Source organism: Carettochelys insculpta, chromosome 10, assembly GCF_033958435.1.
Source record: "Carettochelys insculpta isolate YL-2023 chromosome 10, ASM3395843v1, whole genome shotgun sequence".
Lineage (NCBI taxonomy): Eukaryota > Metazoa > Chordata > Testudines > Carettochelyidae > Carettochelys > Carettochelys insculpta.
In genome coordinates, this window is record NC_134146.1 from 11,833,016 (window position 1) to 11,852,088 (window position 19,073).

Sequence of the window (19,073 nt, forward strand, 5' to 3'; positions counted from 1 at the left end):
TGTAAAATGCACTAGCGCAGTTTCCAGGCATCCACATCCTGCCATAAAGAGGTCAACAGAACTTACATCTTTTAAAATATTGATTCGACACTCTGTGGAACTGAAAAACAATTTTCACATACATTTAAACATTACATTCACGTAATATGTCTTTGTGATACGGAAATAAGCATCTTGTAGGTAGAGAGCCGAAAGCCAACCATTTCCGTCCAGTGACAGAATAATGGTCACAAGAGCCACCATCTTGAACCATTGATATAAAATGTATTTGTTGAGCATCCTGTGGTCGAGAATTGGCCTCCCCTCCCTGTTTTTATTCTGGGTTAGGAAGCATGTGGAGTAAAACCCAATGTCCCGAACCTCCAGGGGGACCAGGTCGACCACACCCAAATGGAGGAGGTACTGAAGCTCTTCCTTGAGGAGATGCTGTGACAGGGATTCCTGAAGAGGGACGGGTGGGGGAGGGTAGAGGTAAACAGGATAGAGTATCTCTGGGCCACTAGCTCTAGGACCCACTTGTCCAAGGTAATGGTGGCCCAGTGGTAGAAAAAGGGGTGGAGGCAGTGGTGGAACATATGTCACCCATACTGTGCAACAGCTGGAATAGAAAGATCTCTCAGGCTCCTAACCAAACCCCCAATACTGCTCCTTAGGTTGTTGAGGGTGGGATGCCAGGGGCTGTTGGTGCTGTTGCCGATGAGGTCTTCGCTGCTGGGACCTATGCTGTTGGTGAGTTTCAAAAAGTTCAGATTGCTGCCAGAACTGTGGTCTCTGATAGGGAGAGTACCAGGCCCACTTGAATGTGGGGTGGGGTACATCCGCAGTGTGCACAGCACGGTGCGAGAATCCTTCAGAGTGAAGGACCTTGTCTGCCTTTTCAGCAAAGAGATGTACTTGTCAAAAACAAGGTCCTCCACTTTTTGCTGCAAGTCTTTGGGGACCTCTCGAGACCTGGAGCCACAATATGCACCTCACAACCACGGTGGAAGCCATACTCTATCCACCATGTCCACCCCATCCAATGCAGACAGAAGCGCCTCGTGGGCGATGATGCACCCCTTCATGGATGACATACAAGAGGGCTGGGCTCTGCTACTTGAGTAAGACAGGAACCAACTCTTGCTGTTTGGAGTAACTCAGAGGTTGTAGTCAGCCAGCATGATGGTGGTGGTTTGGCCCCCAAGCCATGTGAAAACCCTGAGTATTGAGATGAACAGAGAGATGTAGGCGACACCGTGGACATGCAGTGTGGCAAGCTAGATGGTGCTGGTGCAGTGTGCTCTCTTGGTGCTGAGTCTTCACAGCACCTCTTAGATGCCGTGCTGCACTCCAGCATCAGGGGCTTTGGTGAAGCAGTGTCTTGGTGCCACTTTGGTGCCGTCTCCAATACTGCGCAAGAACTGGGCACTCTCTCAGTCCTGGACTTGGGGTGCCGAGTCCGGAGCCTTGTGCGAACGGCACAGAGAACTGGAACAGTGCCACATGAGCTTCAGGTCTGGCACTAAGGGCAGGGTCTTGTTTTTGAGGACCTCCTATGCCCAGGGGTAGAAATGGCCAATGCCAGTGGTGCTGACAGTGTCAGAGGTGCCAAATGTTGACAGCTCGGCTCCGAGTGCTCCCTCTTCAGTGGTGCTGGATTTGACAGTTCTGGGGGCATCACGGCTCTCTTTTCAACTAGCATGGCCTGTGAAAATGGCACTGGAGGACAGGAACGTGCCTGAGAAGAGTCCATCTTTGTGGATGGGGTGCCCACAGAGGTAGAGGAATGCACAGCATCCATAACCTTGGTCTTCCGTGCCAGTTCCTTAGCGGAAGGCTGCTCCAGGGCTGACAGAGGGACTTTTTGTAGAGATTAATTCTTAAGCCTGTTGGCTCTGTCCCTCCTGGCCCTCGCCATAAGGCTGGAACAATGGGTGCAGGACTAGGTTTGGTGGCCTTCACCCAAGCACTTGATGCAGGAGGCATGTCCATCAGAGGCCAGCATGGCTTCTCTCCAAGTTGTGCATCACTTAAAGCCTGGGGAGCCCAGCATGCCAATGACACAGCAACTATTTCTAATGCAACTAAACTTTTTTTTTTTTTTTGTTAATAGAACGTTTAACAGGGTAAATAACTTGGAGAAAGGGTATAAGACACTAACTCTTCTTATCTTTGAGAGGTCAAAGCTCTGACTACAGCTGAGGACACTAGAGAAGGAATCATAGAATCATAGGGCTAGAAGGGACCTCTGGAGGTCATCTAGTCCAGCCCCCTGCTTCAAACAGGATCAGCCCTCTCCACCCCCAAGTCATCCCAGCCAGGACCTTGTCAAGCCGGAACTTAAAACCTCAATGGATGGAGACTCCACCACCTCTCTAGGTAACGTATTCCAATGCTGCACCACCCTCTTGGTGAAGTAGTTTTTCCTAATATCTAGCCTACACCTCTCCCTCTTCAACTTCAGACCATTACTCCTTGTTCTGCCATCTGACACCACTGAGAACAGTTTCTCACCCTCTGCTCTAAAGCTCCCCTTCAGAAGTTGAAAGCTGCTATTAAATCACCTCTAAGTCTTCTCTTCTGTAAACTAAACAAGCCCAAATCCCTCAGCCTTTCCTCATAGGTTTTGTGCTCCAGCCTCCTAATCGTTTTTGTTACCCTCTCCTGAACCTGCTCCAGTACACCCACATCCTTTTTATACTGGGGGGCCCAAAACTGGACACAATATTCAAGATGTGGCCTCACCAGTGCCGAATAAAGAGGAATAACTACTTCTCTAGATCTGCTCAAAATGGTCCTCCTAATGCACCCTAGTATGCCGTTGGCCTTCTTGGCTACAAGGGCACACTGTTTACTCATATCCAGCCTTTCCTCCACCATAACCCCTCGGTCCCTTTCCGTCGCACTGCTGCTGAACTGAGGGGCCCACGCCATACACACACCAGGTAGCACAAGGTAGCGCTATTGAGCTTGTGTGGTGTGGGAAACCATGGCTATAGAAGAATCTCTGAGCACCAGCGCAAGAATGTGCTGACACTGAAAGTGGAGCACCCATGGGGACACTACCCGAAGAAGGACATCAGAGTTACAAACACCAGAATTACAAACTGACTAGTTAACTATATGCATTATTTGGAACTGGAAGCGTATGATGAGGCAGTAGCACAAACAAATCACATATAAGTACAGTACTTCATCAAGGATGAACTACTTATAAACAAGTGAAATGCTTAAAGATTTGATAAGGCAAGGAACCGTTTCTGTGCTTATTTTATTAAGGTGGTGAAAGTAGCATTTTTATTTTGCATAGTGAAGTTTTAAAGCTGTATTAAAGTTAGTTTCAAAAGTTTACAAGTAAATACAAGAGCTATAATGTTTTGCTCTGTTATGAAGTGCAGCCATTCCTGAGGGGTTTGTAACTCTGAAGTTCTACTGCATGTTTTGATGATTTACATTTTAAGACTCTACTAGGAATCCTTGGTGGTTCCCCAGTGAGAGAGTGGGAAACCTAACAACGTCCAGTTATCTAGACTGCATTCAGCAGAGGCCCTGCTTCCTTACTATTTGTGAGGGAATGTGGGCTTTCAGTCTCTCCAGACAGAAGATCAAAATCAAAGTCACAAGCCCTGGGATATTCAGGGATAATTCCTCTCTGTGGCCCACTAAGAGGGTGTGTTTGGCAAGTCTACAGTACTTCAGCAGTCCACACTAACATAGTTAGGTTTAGGTAAATCGCTCTGGTTGGGCCTCTGAGTCAGACCTGAGACCTGCTACATTTTCCTCTGGGTCAGGGTGAAGGTTCACAAGGTCACTCCTGCCCTTTTGCTGCTCAGGGCAATCTTGTTTCCCCTAACCCCTCCAGGGTGTCTGCCATTTAAAGGCCTCCTCATTGCCATGTATGACCGACAAGGTGAGAGAGGTGAGGCCTTCCCCGTCAAAAACCCTGTGCAGATAAAAATATTCACTCACAGATGTGGATACCTGTGGATAGATATTGGGATCTGCTGAGCCGCAGGGCTCCACTCACACAAAACGCCGTGGCCAGTGGAGAGGGACATGGTCCCATTGTTCCTGAGAGCCAATGCCTTGAGCCAGCGGCTTCTCCTTGGCAATGTGACTGTATTGCCCACAGCCCTGGTGTCTCCCGTCTGGCACTGTACAGCCCCACTGATGGTGGGGCTGGTTGGTATAGCTGTGCTGAGACGAGCTGCTGGCACAGGCTCTCATTAGCGACAAGATCGCATTCCTCTCCATTGGCTGCAGTATCTCTTCGGAGAAGAGTTTTGTGGATCAGTGGATACCAATGTCTATCTGAAGATATCTGCATCTATGGGTAGACATTTGTAACCACACAGCACTCTACTCATCTGTGTGTGACCTATACACTCCCTATACCACAAGTATAACGTAATTTCTCTCTTTTAAAGGGCTTACTTGTATGCTTAATGCTACAGATTCTTTAAGTACAAATGCAACAAATCTTTAATTTGTAAGCTAGTTCTCTGTACAAATCTCCATGCCTATTTATGTAAGTTCTCTTCTATTGTTTCCCCCTACCACTTTGCCCTACAGACCAGTGTCCCTTTGCCATACGTTTTGGGGCTCTGAACACTGATGCTTAAGTTTATGCACGGAAACCTGACAAAACTGCATTTGTGCCACTCAAAATGATTCATGGTTTAACAATAGTTTCTGAACCTGAAATACCTGAGACGATTTTTCTTGTTCAGACTTTTTTTCAACCATTAAAACTAAGTTCAAAAACAACTGTTGCCTTACCTCGTTCACCAAGACAGCCTCTGGGTCTATCATTTAAGTAGTAATTGCAGCGGGACTGAAAAATGTTGAATCTTTTGATTTCTTTAAATTTTTTCAAAAAACTTTGCTCTTCTTTTTGTGTATGTACTGCAAGGATTTCCTTTGTAAGTCCCAATTTCTTAAATGGCTCCTGTTGCTGGTTTACATGCACAGTGCTGGATGGAGAGACAAGAAGGTGACTGTCTGAGAGTTCTGTTCCAGGAGGACCATCTTCTATCATTTCTAGAACAAAAGAGTAAAAATATTTAAAGGAAAATATTCTGTTAATTTTAAGATCACAGCACTGTAACTCTAAAATAGTATGTCTGTCTGTCTGTCTGTAAGTATTCTATAGCAACAACATCATATACTCCCATTGTAACTAGCTATTCCATTGTCAACCACTGGTAAAATATCTTAAATCACATTATTCATCTCAACAGTAAATACTGTACCTAATTCAGGTTGTGGTTTTTTGTCCCCAACATGAACTATGGTGCTACTGTAGCTGCACTGACTGGTGAAGGATACAACACTTTCTGGTTTCCCAGGTAAAGCCAAAGAGGCTAAGTGAGCACCAACTACTGGAGGACCATTTGATTTATCAGATGTCTTCAACACTGCAGGGTCTATAGGAGTTTTCAACAGCACTCTTTCTTCTTTAGAAGAGAAAAAGTTAATGACATTTCATTAGACAGAACATGAACTAAGCTAATTAAAAATAAGCACCTAAGTCAAGAATGCCAAAGACTGCTTTAGAGAAGACAGCAAAGTTATTCACAGTCTGTTCATACCCAATAATTAGCAGTGCCCAACATGTTTCTATCAGATATTATCCCAACTTCCGAGGGAACACAGTATTACCCTCTTTGAAAGCAACTTATACTTGAGCCCGGATTTTTAATTCATAATTTCAACCTACACATACACAGACAGTTGGAAAAGTATTTTCATTGATATCTGAAATTTACAAATAGGCAAAGAAAGAACACCACTTCTTAGGAACTTACTATTTCAGGATACATTTTGACACCTGATGTTAACAAATGTGTTTTAACTGTTAGAAAGCTTTAAATATTTTTAATCTCAATGTCATTAAGCAATTGTTTACCCCCAATAATTTACAGTTATGAACATTTAAAAAGGTAAAAAAAAAATGCTTAAGAACAGTGTTACCTGTCAAAATTATAAACACAATTCAATTCTGGCAAACCTATTTATATATTCTTTCTGCCCCCTTTTCTATTCCCTCCATCCCTTTTCCAACAGTTATGCCAACCGCAGATAGTTACTGGAGATGTAACAGGCATTAAGAACTCTTGTTTCAAAGTACAATATATCTTCAATCACTTTAAAATTATAAAAATCACTTAACTAATCATAGCCAATGATTGCTTCTTGATTGATTTGCTTTAGTTTTGAGCTGCAGGGAAGTTATATACATATATTTATATGATCAATACACGTGATTGGTTACCATAAAATCATGCAACTGTTCAAATGTCCAAACAAAAATAAGACGATTGCCATTTCTATTATGATTAGCAGTCAAGGCTTTCAGAAACTGATTTAAAGCGAATCATAACTATTAACAGATTATCAAACTACAAAAACTGCAAACATTAAGGATTTTCACAATTTTAGGTAGCTCTCAAAAAAAAAAAAACAACCTAACACAAGTTGTTTTTTTTTTAAACACTAAACAGATAATGAAATTGTAAGAAAACATTTGATCAATTGTTTTTGAGGGCAACTTTTGCTCTGTCAGAGTTAGCTGAATTTTGATTTCAATGACACTTTGGACTTGTCTACACTACCACCTTCCTTCGAAGGAAGGATGGTAATTAGGGTGTTGGGAGTTTACTAATGAAGTGCTGCCGTGCATAGACAGCACTTTATTAAGCAAATTCCCCCATGCAGCAACTTCAAAGTTTTAAACTCAAAATTTTGAGGAGTAAGGAGACTTCGAAGTTGCCCCGGCACTTTGAAGTACCTGCGGGTGAGCCTCAGCTAGATGCGTGCCAGTACTTCAAAATTTAAAAACTTCGAAGTTGCCACAGGGGGGAATTTGCTTAATGCAATGCTGCTTATGCACGGCAGCACTTCATTAGTGAACTCCCAACACCCTAATTACCATCCTTCCTTCGAACGAAAGTGGTGGTGTAGATGAGCCCTGTGTCTTATTAGGCACACAACTGTCTAAATGTAACATGCACATTCTTTTTCCCTCTAGCTAAAAATCTATACTTATGAATGTTCTGCACAGAATTACTACATTTTTTGCTAAATCTGCCTTAAAAATAAAATTCATACCTTCTGATGGCTTTATGGAATCAGCTGTTTTCTGTTTATGGTCATCAGAACTCAGTGAAGCAGCATTTGCTGAAAGTTCACATTTTCTCTTTACTGTACCAGGTAGGCTGCAACTCTCCAAGTACCTATTTAAAAATGTTTAACAACATTAAACAAAAATGTTTTAAGTTCACGGATTAAACACAGTTTACCTGACAACAATTCATGTTGGATGGACAGCAGCCTACCTGATAACACTGTCTAAACAACTAATCTGTTGATAGGAATAGACAGGTTGTCCCTTCCAAGCGAGTTCCTCAGAAACCATCTTCTTAGAAGCCACAATGGCTGAAGTATCCTTTTCAGTTATATCTTCCATCCGAACACTTGGACAATTTGTTTTTTCTGTATGATGATTCATGATTATTACAAGTCAACTCTTCATAGCTCACAACAGAAAGCAGCTATAAATCAAACCCTTATTTATGTCTTTCTTCTGAATGACTCAAAGTTATCCTTTATTAAAATATAGTATAACCAGCATATATTACAGGTTGAACCTCTCTAGTCTGGTACACGCTCATTCAGCAACATCTGTAATAGTGGCATGGTTTTAGTCAGCTTGATGGCTACTCATCATGGGTGCGACCAAGTTTCCCTGGGTCCCATAAAGTTTGTTTAAAGGAACAAGTCCTGGCTGTCTGTTTTCTGTACTGTTATTTATATGTAATTTACCCCTAAATGTCTTCAAAAATCCCAGTAAGCAGTGGAAGCATTAGAAATGCTGCTAAACAATATTAGCCTCCCAGGATCCAGCAATTTCTCTTGTCCAGCACCGGTTAAGTCCCGAGGGTGCTAGACTAGAGAGGTGCAACCACTTACATGCAACAGAAGTACTACAGAAAACCAACAGCCCTAACAGTTTGAATTTTAAATTTAATTTGAATTATGATACAATATATTCAGGACTTATTTTTAGTCAGTATAAGCAAAACAACATTTATGGAGGTCTGAGGACTACTATGGATATGAAGGACTCAGGGGAATAGCCAAACTTTTTGTACGTCCGAATTTTAAATCTTCTCAATGATTACAAGCTGAAAATCTACATTTTTAAAGTTACCAAAAGAAAATATTTCACTTGCTTTTGTAACCTTGTCTCTTCCTAAATTTACATTTTCACTGTAAGAACAACTCAATTCGTGTACCTCATGGTACGTGCTGTGGGTCATATCACTTCTTAGAATATCTATGCTGACATCTAATACCCACTCAAACAATTATCTGATGGTTTGGTGGAAACACTCTCTACAGTAAGGTTAAAGAAAATAGTGTGCAATGAAGGCAGGATTCAGGAATGCTCTCACTATACATCTTTATACAACTGCACCTATGTTACATACTAACAATGCTGCAGTACAAAATAAAGCACCCACCTAAAGGAATTTACTATTTCCAGAAAGACAAACCAGACAAATACATAAAGAGAGAGACTCGGAGAATAATAAAGCTATTTATAACGTCTTAATCTAAGCAGTTATCTTAGAACACACAAACATTAAGCCTTTGAAAATTGTGCATGTAAAAAATATTTAATTTACTGGAAAATTCCAAAAAAGACTAGATACAATTCTCAAATGCTGAACTCTCATCCATAACTTAAAAAAATATTAAATATGGTTTTCAAGTTAACATTATAACTTGACAAGTATATTTTGCCTGGAAATTCTATTTCAACGCAGCTGATTTCAACAAGTCTGAAATTCTGCAGTTTTATAGAAAAAAATATGCATGCTCTTGCCACTTTACCTCCAAAAGGCTTTTTCTTACATTCCAGGTTCACTCTGTTATCAATGAAAATGTGTTGTACTTCATTTCTGGCCACATCATGACATGTTACCTGAAAAGTATAAAGGGGAAGAGTGAAGAGAAAGCAGTCAGACAATTTTGGCTTATTTGTACATATTGGGTCCTTAATTCCAGCCTGAGTTCCAACTTCAAAGACCTTTGCCACCTACACAGCTAATTCTGAAGTGTTAGTGTGAGCCTCACTATCCCAAGCTTGTTGACCTGAGAAATGAGGGTCACTTCCCTGGGAAGTGTACACATACTGCAAGGACTGGTGAATACCATTTTCTTTCCTGACTGAGAAAACAAAGCAAAGATTTACACAATTTTACTACAGGCTGTAGTTGGCATAGTTGTACCTCCGGACTGGTCTACACTACAGAATTAATTTATCTTAAGTTATGAATCATGCAGCTGGAGATGACATAGCTCTGGTCTACATACTCCAGTGTTTATCTCAAGTTGGGTTGACAGGAAAAACTCCTGTTGACTTACCGTATTTTGGTGAAGTACGAGAGTCAACAGGAGAGTGATCTATGGTCCATTTAGCTGGTCTTCAGTAGAACCACTAAAATTAACCCCCAGTGGATCAATCACCACAGCACTCATCTCTGCTAAGTGTGGACATATCCTCAGACTATACTTAATTCTTCTAGTATTAGTTAGGTGACCATGAACAAATATATTTTTTCACAACAGTATGTTTACTCCTAGACAAAAATCAAGGCAGGCAAGTTACAACAGCAATTAGAACACACTCCACTTTTGACTGGATACTTTTCCTTGTGCACAATATTTGTGCTTATTGATAGAAAGCAATATAGTGACATAACCCAAAAGCCCACAACAGTTCTAACACAACAGCAGTAGCTGTAAGAAAACATATTAAATAAATTTTAAAAATATTTCTCAGACACATCTGCAAGCATCTGCTCTTTATATTTGAATGTCAATCCAACGCTAAGGACACAAATACTAGAGAGGGGGTGAAAATTTTCACTGAATGGTAAAATCGGCCAAGAAATGCTTCTAAGACCAAGGAATCAAGACACTCATCCTGAACACCATCTTCCAGAGGGCACTACATCGTGAGGGTGGTGGTTTTTTTCAGTTCAGCCTCTCCAGCCAGCCACCAAAAATCATCATCTGCCCTGGCAAGCAAAATGCCCTAGATATTTGGGGGCTTTCTAAATAACAGGTTGAACTTCTCTAGTTCAGCACCCTCAGGACCTGACCAGTGCCAAACGAGGGATTTTGCTGGACCATGGGAAGCCAATATTGTCCAGCAGCATTACCAGCACTTCCAAATGTTCACTGGGCTCTTAGAAGACATTTAGAAGTAAACTGCAGCTAAACAAAAGCACAGAACAACAAGAGCCAGAACTGGTGGCTATAAACAAATTTTATAGGACCACAGAAACCTCGTCCACACACATAAGTAGCCAGCCAGATTGTGGATGTTGCCAGATGAGAGAGTGCCAGACTACAGAGTTTCAATCTACATTAGTGAATTCAGTCCAATTAAGTGAACAGTTTTAGACAAAAATGTAAGCATCAAAAAGATCAAAAGAACACGTTTACATGTTCATTCCAGAATATGAGTTTATTTTGAAATTTGGCTAATAAAAAACACCCAAAAATAATCCAAAAACAAAACAAAAAATATTCAAAGTGAAAAATGCTGTAATGAACCAAAACCAAAGCAGTTTGGTTTTGTCATTTTGGCAAGAAGAACTGAAATAAGTCGTTTTCACAGTTTTTTATTTCAGCCCCTGACCTGAAAAAAAAAAAAAAAATCAATTATTGCTCAGTTCTAATAAAGGTTGGGACAGCCTCATCAGTCTTTGGGTTCCTTTTTCAACACCAATCTCAATGCCCAGGCACACTCTCAAAGGACACTGCTATTTGAAAAAGAATCTATTCCCATGCACAGCAGCATGTAGAGTGAAAACCACATACACAATCACTCAAAGCGCAAGACTACTCCATCTGACACTTGCCATACGGAGGGGGTTATTTCTTCAATTTAGGCCATTCACACGACATGCAAGTTCATGGCTCTTTACCAAACATGTCACATCCTTCAATGGAAGGAGACAAATATACAGGATTTCCTTTCTCTCATGTCTTCCATCCATAAACAGGTAAGCCACCTCACTAGCTCTTCCCTTACAAAAATTAAGGAAAAAATGATGTGCCAAACTAATAAAGCTATGTTACTGCTTAGAGAAGGATTAAACTTTTGTGGGGCCCTGGGCCAGAGCTAGTGGGCAGCCCTCCCTACCTCTTCTGCGTGCAATCACCTCATCCCACCCTCACTCCTGCTGGGGCACAATGGGGTTGGGGTCCACGGCCTTCCCCCCACTTTGTTGCTCTCCTATTGGGGAGCAGGGTCGGAGGCTTCTGCTCCCTAGCATAAGCGCCAACAGCCAGAGTAAGGCAGGCTCCATTCCCCAACTCTGCTCTCCAGCAAGAGTGCCAAGCAGGCTCACAGAGCAGATTAGAGTAGTGCCTATTTTCCAGGGTGCCACAGTTGGCTGGTGCCCCCTAGACACAGACCCCGCTGGCCTACTAGCTAATCCACTACTGCTTGTGTTCCTGGGTAGGCACTCCTCTCAAAAGAGGAGCAAACCACTTCCCCAGTATTTTTCTGCTGGAGGAGCCTGGCCACAGCCACAATGCAGCAGTAGCTTCCGTCCCAGAAATTGAAAACATAGTAACGCTGAAAACTGTTTTCAGATCTGGATGGATGGAACACTTTATTTAAAAAATAAAATTAAAACCTTACATGCTTCTCCTTTTGGGTATCTTCATTGATGTTTCCATTGCTGTCACTGGATGATGCTACACTCATTAAATGTTCATGTGATCCATTGCTACCCAAGCTTCCATAGCCACTGGATCCACTGTTGTGTATAGGCTACAAACAAAACATCAGTAATCAGCTTTTACACAAATTAAGCTTACATGGGTACTGATAACTCAGAATGAGAAAAACCAGTGAGATGCAATAGCTACATGCTGCTTTCTTAAGACCCCAAAGAGGGATACCCACAACTATACCTACATATACTTGAAAGAGTCATTTGTTGTTTTAAATAACTACGTCTTGCAGTCTGGAAAACTGCCATTTATACTCCATAACTAAGTTTAACTCCACCCAGTGTAACATTCTGACTTAGTCTTATGCGTCGGACTAGTACCAGCATCTGCCGGAATACTTGCGGAACAGAAGGTGTTGGTTGATTTGCAGCATATTAGTGGAGTATATGAATTTGTGTGACCCTAATCCAATGAGCTCCAAACTTTTTACCTTGCACCTCTCCATCCCTCTTTCTGTGCCCCTCTGCTCCCGTTGTCAGGAAGAGAACTGCTGTAGTGATAGGTGGGGGAATATAAGTTTTTATGTGATCATTTAAAATGTCAAAAGGAGAAGGGAATGGGCCGAGTACATTTGCTGGTGTAGGCTCTGGGATGTCTGTTTTGTGTAAAATGAAGACAATCATAAGGATGTAGGTTTTTAACTGTAAATGTGTGTAAAGGAATGTAAAGAATTACAGAATTAAAGAAATGACATCTGTAACATAGGGATAAAATGAGCTACCTAAACGGTGTTATGATGATAGAGGTATTAAAAATAAGACTCTCAAATACTACAGTAAGTGGGGGCGGAGGGGGGGGGAAGGCAAAGTGTAAGTACCCAAGACCTCAGTGTTAAATAAAAGCCAAGACCTTACCTGTAACAACAGCCGGTATATTTGTTCGGTTATTTCCTGAATATCAGGATGAAGGACTTTATCTTCCAGGTTATTGGGAGCACTAAATAAGTCTTCGTTTAAGGGACCGCTGTAAAAATGATCATACCCAAAATATTCCAAATGCATGGAGAAAACAACCTAAATTAATCTCTCATATACATTAAATAGGCTCTTGTTCCTATTCTATTACATCTAAAAAAAAACTTTGAATCTGATAAAATGTGCAACCTTACTCTGAACATGGCTTCTCCATTCTGAAGTAACTCTTGACAATATTGGAAAAACCTGCAGCACTTACAAATTTATTGTTATCAGCATTTATTATAATATACACTTACAATCACAAAACCCAAATAACCATTTAAAGAGCAGTTTGAGTTGGTCACTTTTGTACAGATTGCTTCCACTAATTTAAAATGTTGCTATTCAAACTTCAACCCCCAACCTCATCAATTAGTAAGACAATCTAACTAATTGTCTACTTACATCCGAACTTTGTGTCTTCCAATTATAAATGAGACCTTTCGGCTCCAAGGATTAATGAAACTAGACCAGCTGGTGTCCAAGGTTATATAGTCTCCATTTCTAGTGCAGAATCTGATTGGTGAATAGTCAAAAGGCTGTCCACCATACTGAAGTACTATAATACAAGTTTTTACAAAAACATCAATTTTATATCCATACATGGAAATTGTATTTAACATTTTACAATAATTTCACAACAGCAAAAATTTTTAAATGTACATGTATATGGCAAAACATAAGCTTTATCCAGTAATCCAACTCTGGGCAATTTCACATCCAGAGGAAAATTTTAAGCATTTGGCCACCAGAGAGAATAGACCTTCACTGAATATATTTAAAATTTATAAAAAAATAAAACTATATTCTTTGCTCATACTAACATCTACAAACACTCTGTAATGAAAGCAGATCGCATGATTTGCAATACTAAATTTTATTTTCCAACACAAAGGGCTTGTCTACACTACCTCCCTACTTCAAAGGGAGGATGGTAAGTACGGTGCTGGGAGTTTATTAATGAAATGCTGCACTGCATATGCAGCACTTCATCAAGCAAATTCCTGCCTGAAGCAACTCTGAAGTGTTAAACTTTGACGTGCTGGCTCAGATCTAGCCGCAGCTCACCCACTGGTACTTTGAAGCGCCAGGGGTACTTCAAAGTCCCTTTACCGCTCAAAATTTCATTAATAAACTCCCAATACCCTACTTGCTATCCTCCCTTCGAAGTAGGTAGTGAGATACAGCCAAAACGTTTCAGTCGGTAGGGCTGTGTCTACACTACAAAAATAACTTTAAAGTTGCTTACTTTGAAGTAAGCAACTTTGAAAATGAGCGTCTATACACACCCTACTTTGAAGTTAAACTTACTCCGAGAATGGAGTCAGGACTTTGAGTTGGGTTCCCTACTTCGAACCACTTCAGAGGAAGGGAAAATGCGTGTAGACTCTCTGGTGGCTACTCTGAAGTAGTGCTTAACTTCAAAGTTAGTTCCTAGCATAGACATACCCGAGGAGACCTAAATATACACATACATTTTTATAAATTGTGTATGTAAAACTCAAGAATAAGGTTTAAATCTTGGTGACATCATAGCAACACTAATTATACCAGTGAAAATGTCCTGGGGGGGGGGGGTGACTGAAAAAATCATTCCATTTTCTGAATTTATGGAAAAAAGCTGATACTGACCAAGAAGCTAACATTTACTTAGAGCCCTACAAATCCATGGATATCTGCTTTATATTCACAGGTATGCACATCCACACATCTGGACACAGCAATCATTTTTGCAAATGTGGACATCAATTTTGCATCTGTATAGAGCTCTACTTATTATTGCCATTTTGTCTGATGGTTGACAGTTTTATTTTACCCTATGGAACAAGAATCTGAATAATAAATTCTCCAATTTTGTTGTTGACTAGTTCAGCTGTAAACCAAATGAAAATTTGTACTTTACTTTTTCTTTCCTTTCAGAACAATCTGAAATTTCATACTAATTCTATACTATCATCTCGTCCTGCTTTAGCTGCTTGAAGATTTTTAAGACCATTGAATTCTAACTTACAGTATCTAGCATTCTTAGAAAAATTTCCTCTATGTGCCAAGGAAAGAGATAACATACTTTTTTTGTGAACTGCTAGCATTAGAGGTCTGTCACTTGGGTGAAGATGAAGTAAAACAGGGGTTCCTATTAAGTCCTGAGGCAGGTATCCCAAAAGAGGTACAGCTCTGAAAAAAATGTGAAAAATGGTGTAAATGCACACAAAATCCTGTTTTGAAATATTTCATTTGAAACTCTCTGTTCTAGGTTTTTTTAGTTTTTTATTTTTAAAATAAAAACCTCTGTGGAACTAAATTGGGGAAACACTGGTATGAGTTCCACAATAACAACCCCTTGGATAAAACTGCATTCATTTTTACAGGACCTTAACCATCCACTATTCTTTTTATGGTACCTATCACCAGAGTATCTTAGCACCTCCTTATCATTCACGAATAGTAATAAGTTTGTTCTCCTCACCCTCTCCCACCCCCAAAAGTGGGATGTACCCCACAACCAAATACAGTAGAACCCAGATCAGCCAACCTTTGGTTACCCAAAATGCTGTTTCATTGCCAGCCCAGTAGCTGGCCCCCCAGGAGCCAGTCTCCTCCCCACAACCCAGTCATGGCCAGCCCCCTCTTATCCAACTTTTCTGGTTACCCAGACATCCTTCGGTCTGACATAGGTCAGATAACTGGGGTTCTACTGTATTTGGAGCTGAGACAGAGATCATACCAGATATCTGTGGCAAAACCAGGAACTGATCTCCTGAACCCAAGTCTGATGCTTTAGTTGGAAGTCCACCCTTCCTGTCAGGTTAAAGGGTTAAGTTTCTGAAGAGTTGCAAGGTAGTCAGCACAGTAGTTTAGGTATTTTAAAAAGACTTACAGAAGACCTAAAAAGTTAGCAGATAGTCTAAAATTTTATTAGATCTCTAACTTACTCATGACTGCTCCAAAGAAGAAAACTTAGGTTAACGACACAAAACTCATCTATAAAATTGTTAAAATATTCACTGGGGCGGGGGGGTGGGGAGAGACAATTTTCAAAGCAAACTGGCAAGGGGCTGCCTAATTCCCATACATGCTTTGAAAGATACCTGATCAGCAGTGCTCCCACTTATGACACAGAACTTGACTGGTAAGTTTTTGCAAGATACCAAAAGCTACTCTTGCAGACATCAAAAGCGGACATCTGGGATTTTAGAGATCTACATTTTTGTCAGAGACAAAGCGCCTGACAAGTAGAGATCAAACTCCACGGAAACATGGTCTTTGCTCCTATGGAGCCTGGATGCATTGTAGGGCAGACACTTCCCTCAGCAGCACACTTCTGATAGTCTATAAGAGAACTCCCCTCCAACCATTTGGGTCAGAGTTTCCAAAAGCATGACGTGCACCTCTTTGGGATATGGCTGGTACACAAAGACAGACCTCAACTACTGCCAAATCTCAGCATTTGTTTAACATGTCTGTGGCTGTTTTGTGGTAAAGTACACATGAAAACGTTGCCTGAGCATAACCAAAGAAGGAATGTCTTCCTGAGTTTGAAGACAACCTGAAATGATGACCTCAATGACAGGTGAGCTGCTTGCTCATTTTTAATGGCTATTCTAATTATGTCAGTTAACCCTGCTGATATCAAAGTACTTCATGGCTAAAAGCATGCAAGGAAAAGAAATGTTTTGCGATTATCTCTACAAACTACTTTTAAATGACTTCTCACTTTGGGTAACTTCAACATTGCACAACAAGGTTGAAAGAGATGGGGAATGAAACCGGTTTCATTTTCCTGAAAGTAGGCAGGTGGAAGTCGAGGGGGAAAAACAGCTAGTTTTCAAAAAAAAATTCTACCAGACACTAAGGTGGTGTGTTAGGAGTGAAACACCTCCCCTATTAGCAACCTGAACTCTTACCACTAATGGACGTGCAGGGCAGCACAGATCCACCTGTGCCCCTGTCCCCCCACCGAAAAATTGCACCAGGAAGTACCCCAATTCCCTTATCCCACTCTCCCCCCGACCCTGTACTCTCAGCCTGCTTCTGCACTCTACCTCCATTCCAGAGTATGCTGATACGTTGCGTTTTGTGCCTTTAAAAGCACTCTTCTACAGAGAAATCATCCAGCATTACCCTAGTTCAGCAACAGCTGGTAGAGTGATTACTAGAGGGTATAGTCTATTAACAGGTAAGAATGGTTTCCATTTTCAACTACAATAAAATTCACTTAAAATTAGAAATGAATGAAATTGATAGTGTGAATTCATGTTACAATCCACATCAGGTCAGCTATTTTGTTTCTATTTTTCTTGGTTAAATTCATTATTTTAAGAACAAGAGAAACAGAAAATGTGCATGTACATACATATGTACACATTTGACAGTATGACAGATATCTGCTTGTTTCCTAAAACGTGGAAGCTAGTTTAGAGCTAGAACTATTGTGTAATTATTGGATACTTTGTGTAGGGTAAGACAGATAACTAAAAGACACCTCTTCCCATAAAAACCAAGTTTCATCTGCTCACTTTTCATCAATGTCCTGGAACAAACAACTTGGTGTGTGCGTAGTTGTAAAAATTCTCTTGTCAGGAGGAATTCTGGGTGCTAAAAAGAAGAAAAAAATGAAAATAGCTCGATACCACTTTTCATATGCATATAATGTTTTAAAGTACCTAGATCATTCCATCAGCATGGAATACATTTTAACTCAAAGGACAGCAGATTTCAGTGTTACTAACTGGCTCACAAAATGCACTCCTGATTATCTATATATCATAATTTATGGCAATATTTTACTTCCAAGATGAGTATGTTAGATACAAAAATCAAAATTATTCATTTCCTCATATCTGGGGTTCATTTCTTGGTTGCAGCTGAGCTTTACCCAACACAGGACCACAGGGCGTGGCAAGATTAAAAGGTAGTATACACCGCTTTAACATGCAATGACCTGATCCTGGGCCTGGTATGGCTCCAACACAAAGTGAGGATAGACCCAAAGCTAATGTTATTTACTCCCACTTGAAAGGACCAGTGTGGCATTTGTGAACTGCAAGAATGGAACTGCACTGTGACAATGGATCCAACAAGTCTGGTATACTAGGGACTGCAAGAGGGAATATAAAGCCAAATACTCTAACTTCAAATCACTCTTGAAATACTTGACTAAACCAGCTGGTTTATGTTGGTGTTCTGGTACAATGAAGATCCAGCAGGGACCAAGGTCTGACCTTTGATGCTAGTGTGACTTGTTTTGGCTCTTACAAGCAGAATCAAATTAACAAGTCTAAACAAAAAGTATAACCAAGATTACTTCTATTTCAGGATTGTTTATGACTGGACCGAAACTCAGCGGTAACACATGGAAGTTCTGACTGAGCGTGATTGACCGCTGTGATTAAAGGTAGAAGTACACAACTGAAGTTACAGAAACACAATCAGGTTTCATTTGGTCGGAGAAAAATACTTAGCCCCACAGCCAGGGGCATATCTGCCTTCTGATTACGCATACTCAATATGCAAGTAAATTCTTATTTGGGCACTAACACACCTGTGCACTTATAAGTGTGAGTAAGTACAGTGAAATCTTGGTTATCCAGCACTCATGGGGAATACTGGTTGCCTGTTAATACGAAGTGCCAGATACTCAAGCAAAGGGTTAGGCAGCTGGAGGCAGGCTGAGGGGGAAGGAAGCACCTGCTGATGAGAACATGCAGCAGTGTTGGAGGCAGCTGGTGGTGCTCAAGGCAGGCTGAGGGGGAAGGAGGCATCTGACGATAATGTCAGCGGGCAGTGCATCGATGCCAGTTAAAGTTTTCTGGTTGAAGCGCTGGATAACAAAACTTTCACTGTACGTCTTCATTTAAAACATATACAAAGATGTCTCAACCATAAATCACAAAACTGATGTTTCACTTCATAATTATTTTCTCTGCTGTTTGTGTTCCTTTAACAAAAAAAATAGTTGATGTTATCTTTTCCCCAACCAACCTTCTGCAGGCAATTAAGGATACATTTCAAGGATGAAATCCTGACCTCAATTAAGTCAACAGCAAGACTCCCATTTGACTTCAGAGGGACCAGGATGCCACCAACTCATCTCCTGCATTTATGTTTATATATTTTTTTTAAAACATATAATCGTGACTTGGCTGTGAATGCCCTATATTTACAAAAGGATGGGAAAACCTACAAATAAAAGTTTGAGTATATTCCCCTTAAATACCCATATTTATAACATAAAGACACATGGTAACACTGATCTAATCACTCAAAACAATTCTTACCAGACTGAAAGTCATTTTTCCCATTATAGCACATGCATTT

At 40.7% G+C, this 19,073-nt stretch overlaps 1 protein-coding gene across 2 annotated transcripts in view; it reads right to left on the bottom strand.

Moving 5' to 3' along the window:
* Positions 1-19,073, bottom strand: part of PER2 (period circadian regulator 2) — a 90,390-nt gene that overhangs the window by 25,467 nt on the left and 45,850 nt on the right. For both annotated transcript variants that reach the window (XM_075003798.1, XM_075003799.1), the window contains 10 exons: positions 17,273-17,351; positions 14,824-14,930; positions 13,161-13,314; positions 12,654-12,762; positions 11,705-11,836; positions 8,878-8,968; positions 7,317-7,473; positions 7,090-7,214; positions 5,232-5,435; positions 4,759-5,019 (listed from right to left, as the gene is read on the bottom strand). In XM_075003798.1, the coding sequence (XP_074859899.1) occupies positions 4,759-5,019; positions 5,232-5,435; positions 7,090-7,214; positions 7,317-7,473; positions 8,878-8,968; positions 11,705-11,836; positions 12,654-12,762; positions 13,161-13,314; positions 14,824-14,930; positions 17,273-17,351 (1,419 nt within the window). The remainder of the gene's footprint in view (positions 1-4,758; positions 5,020-5,231; positions 5,436-7,089; positions 7,215-7,316; positions 7,474-8,877; positions 8,969-11,704; positions 11,837-12,653; positions 12,763-13,160; positions 13,315-14,823; positions 14,931-17,272; positions 17,352-19,073) is intronic.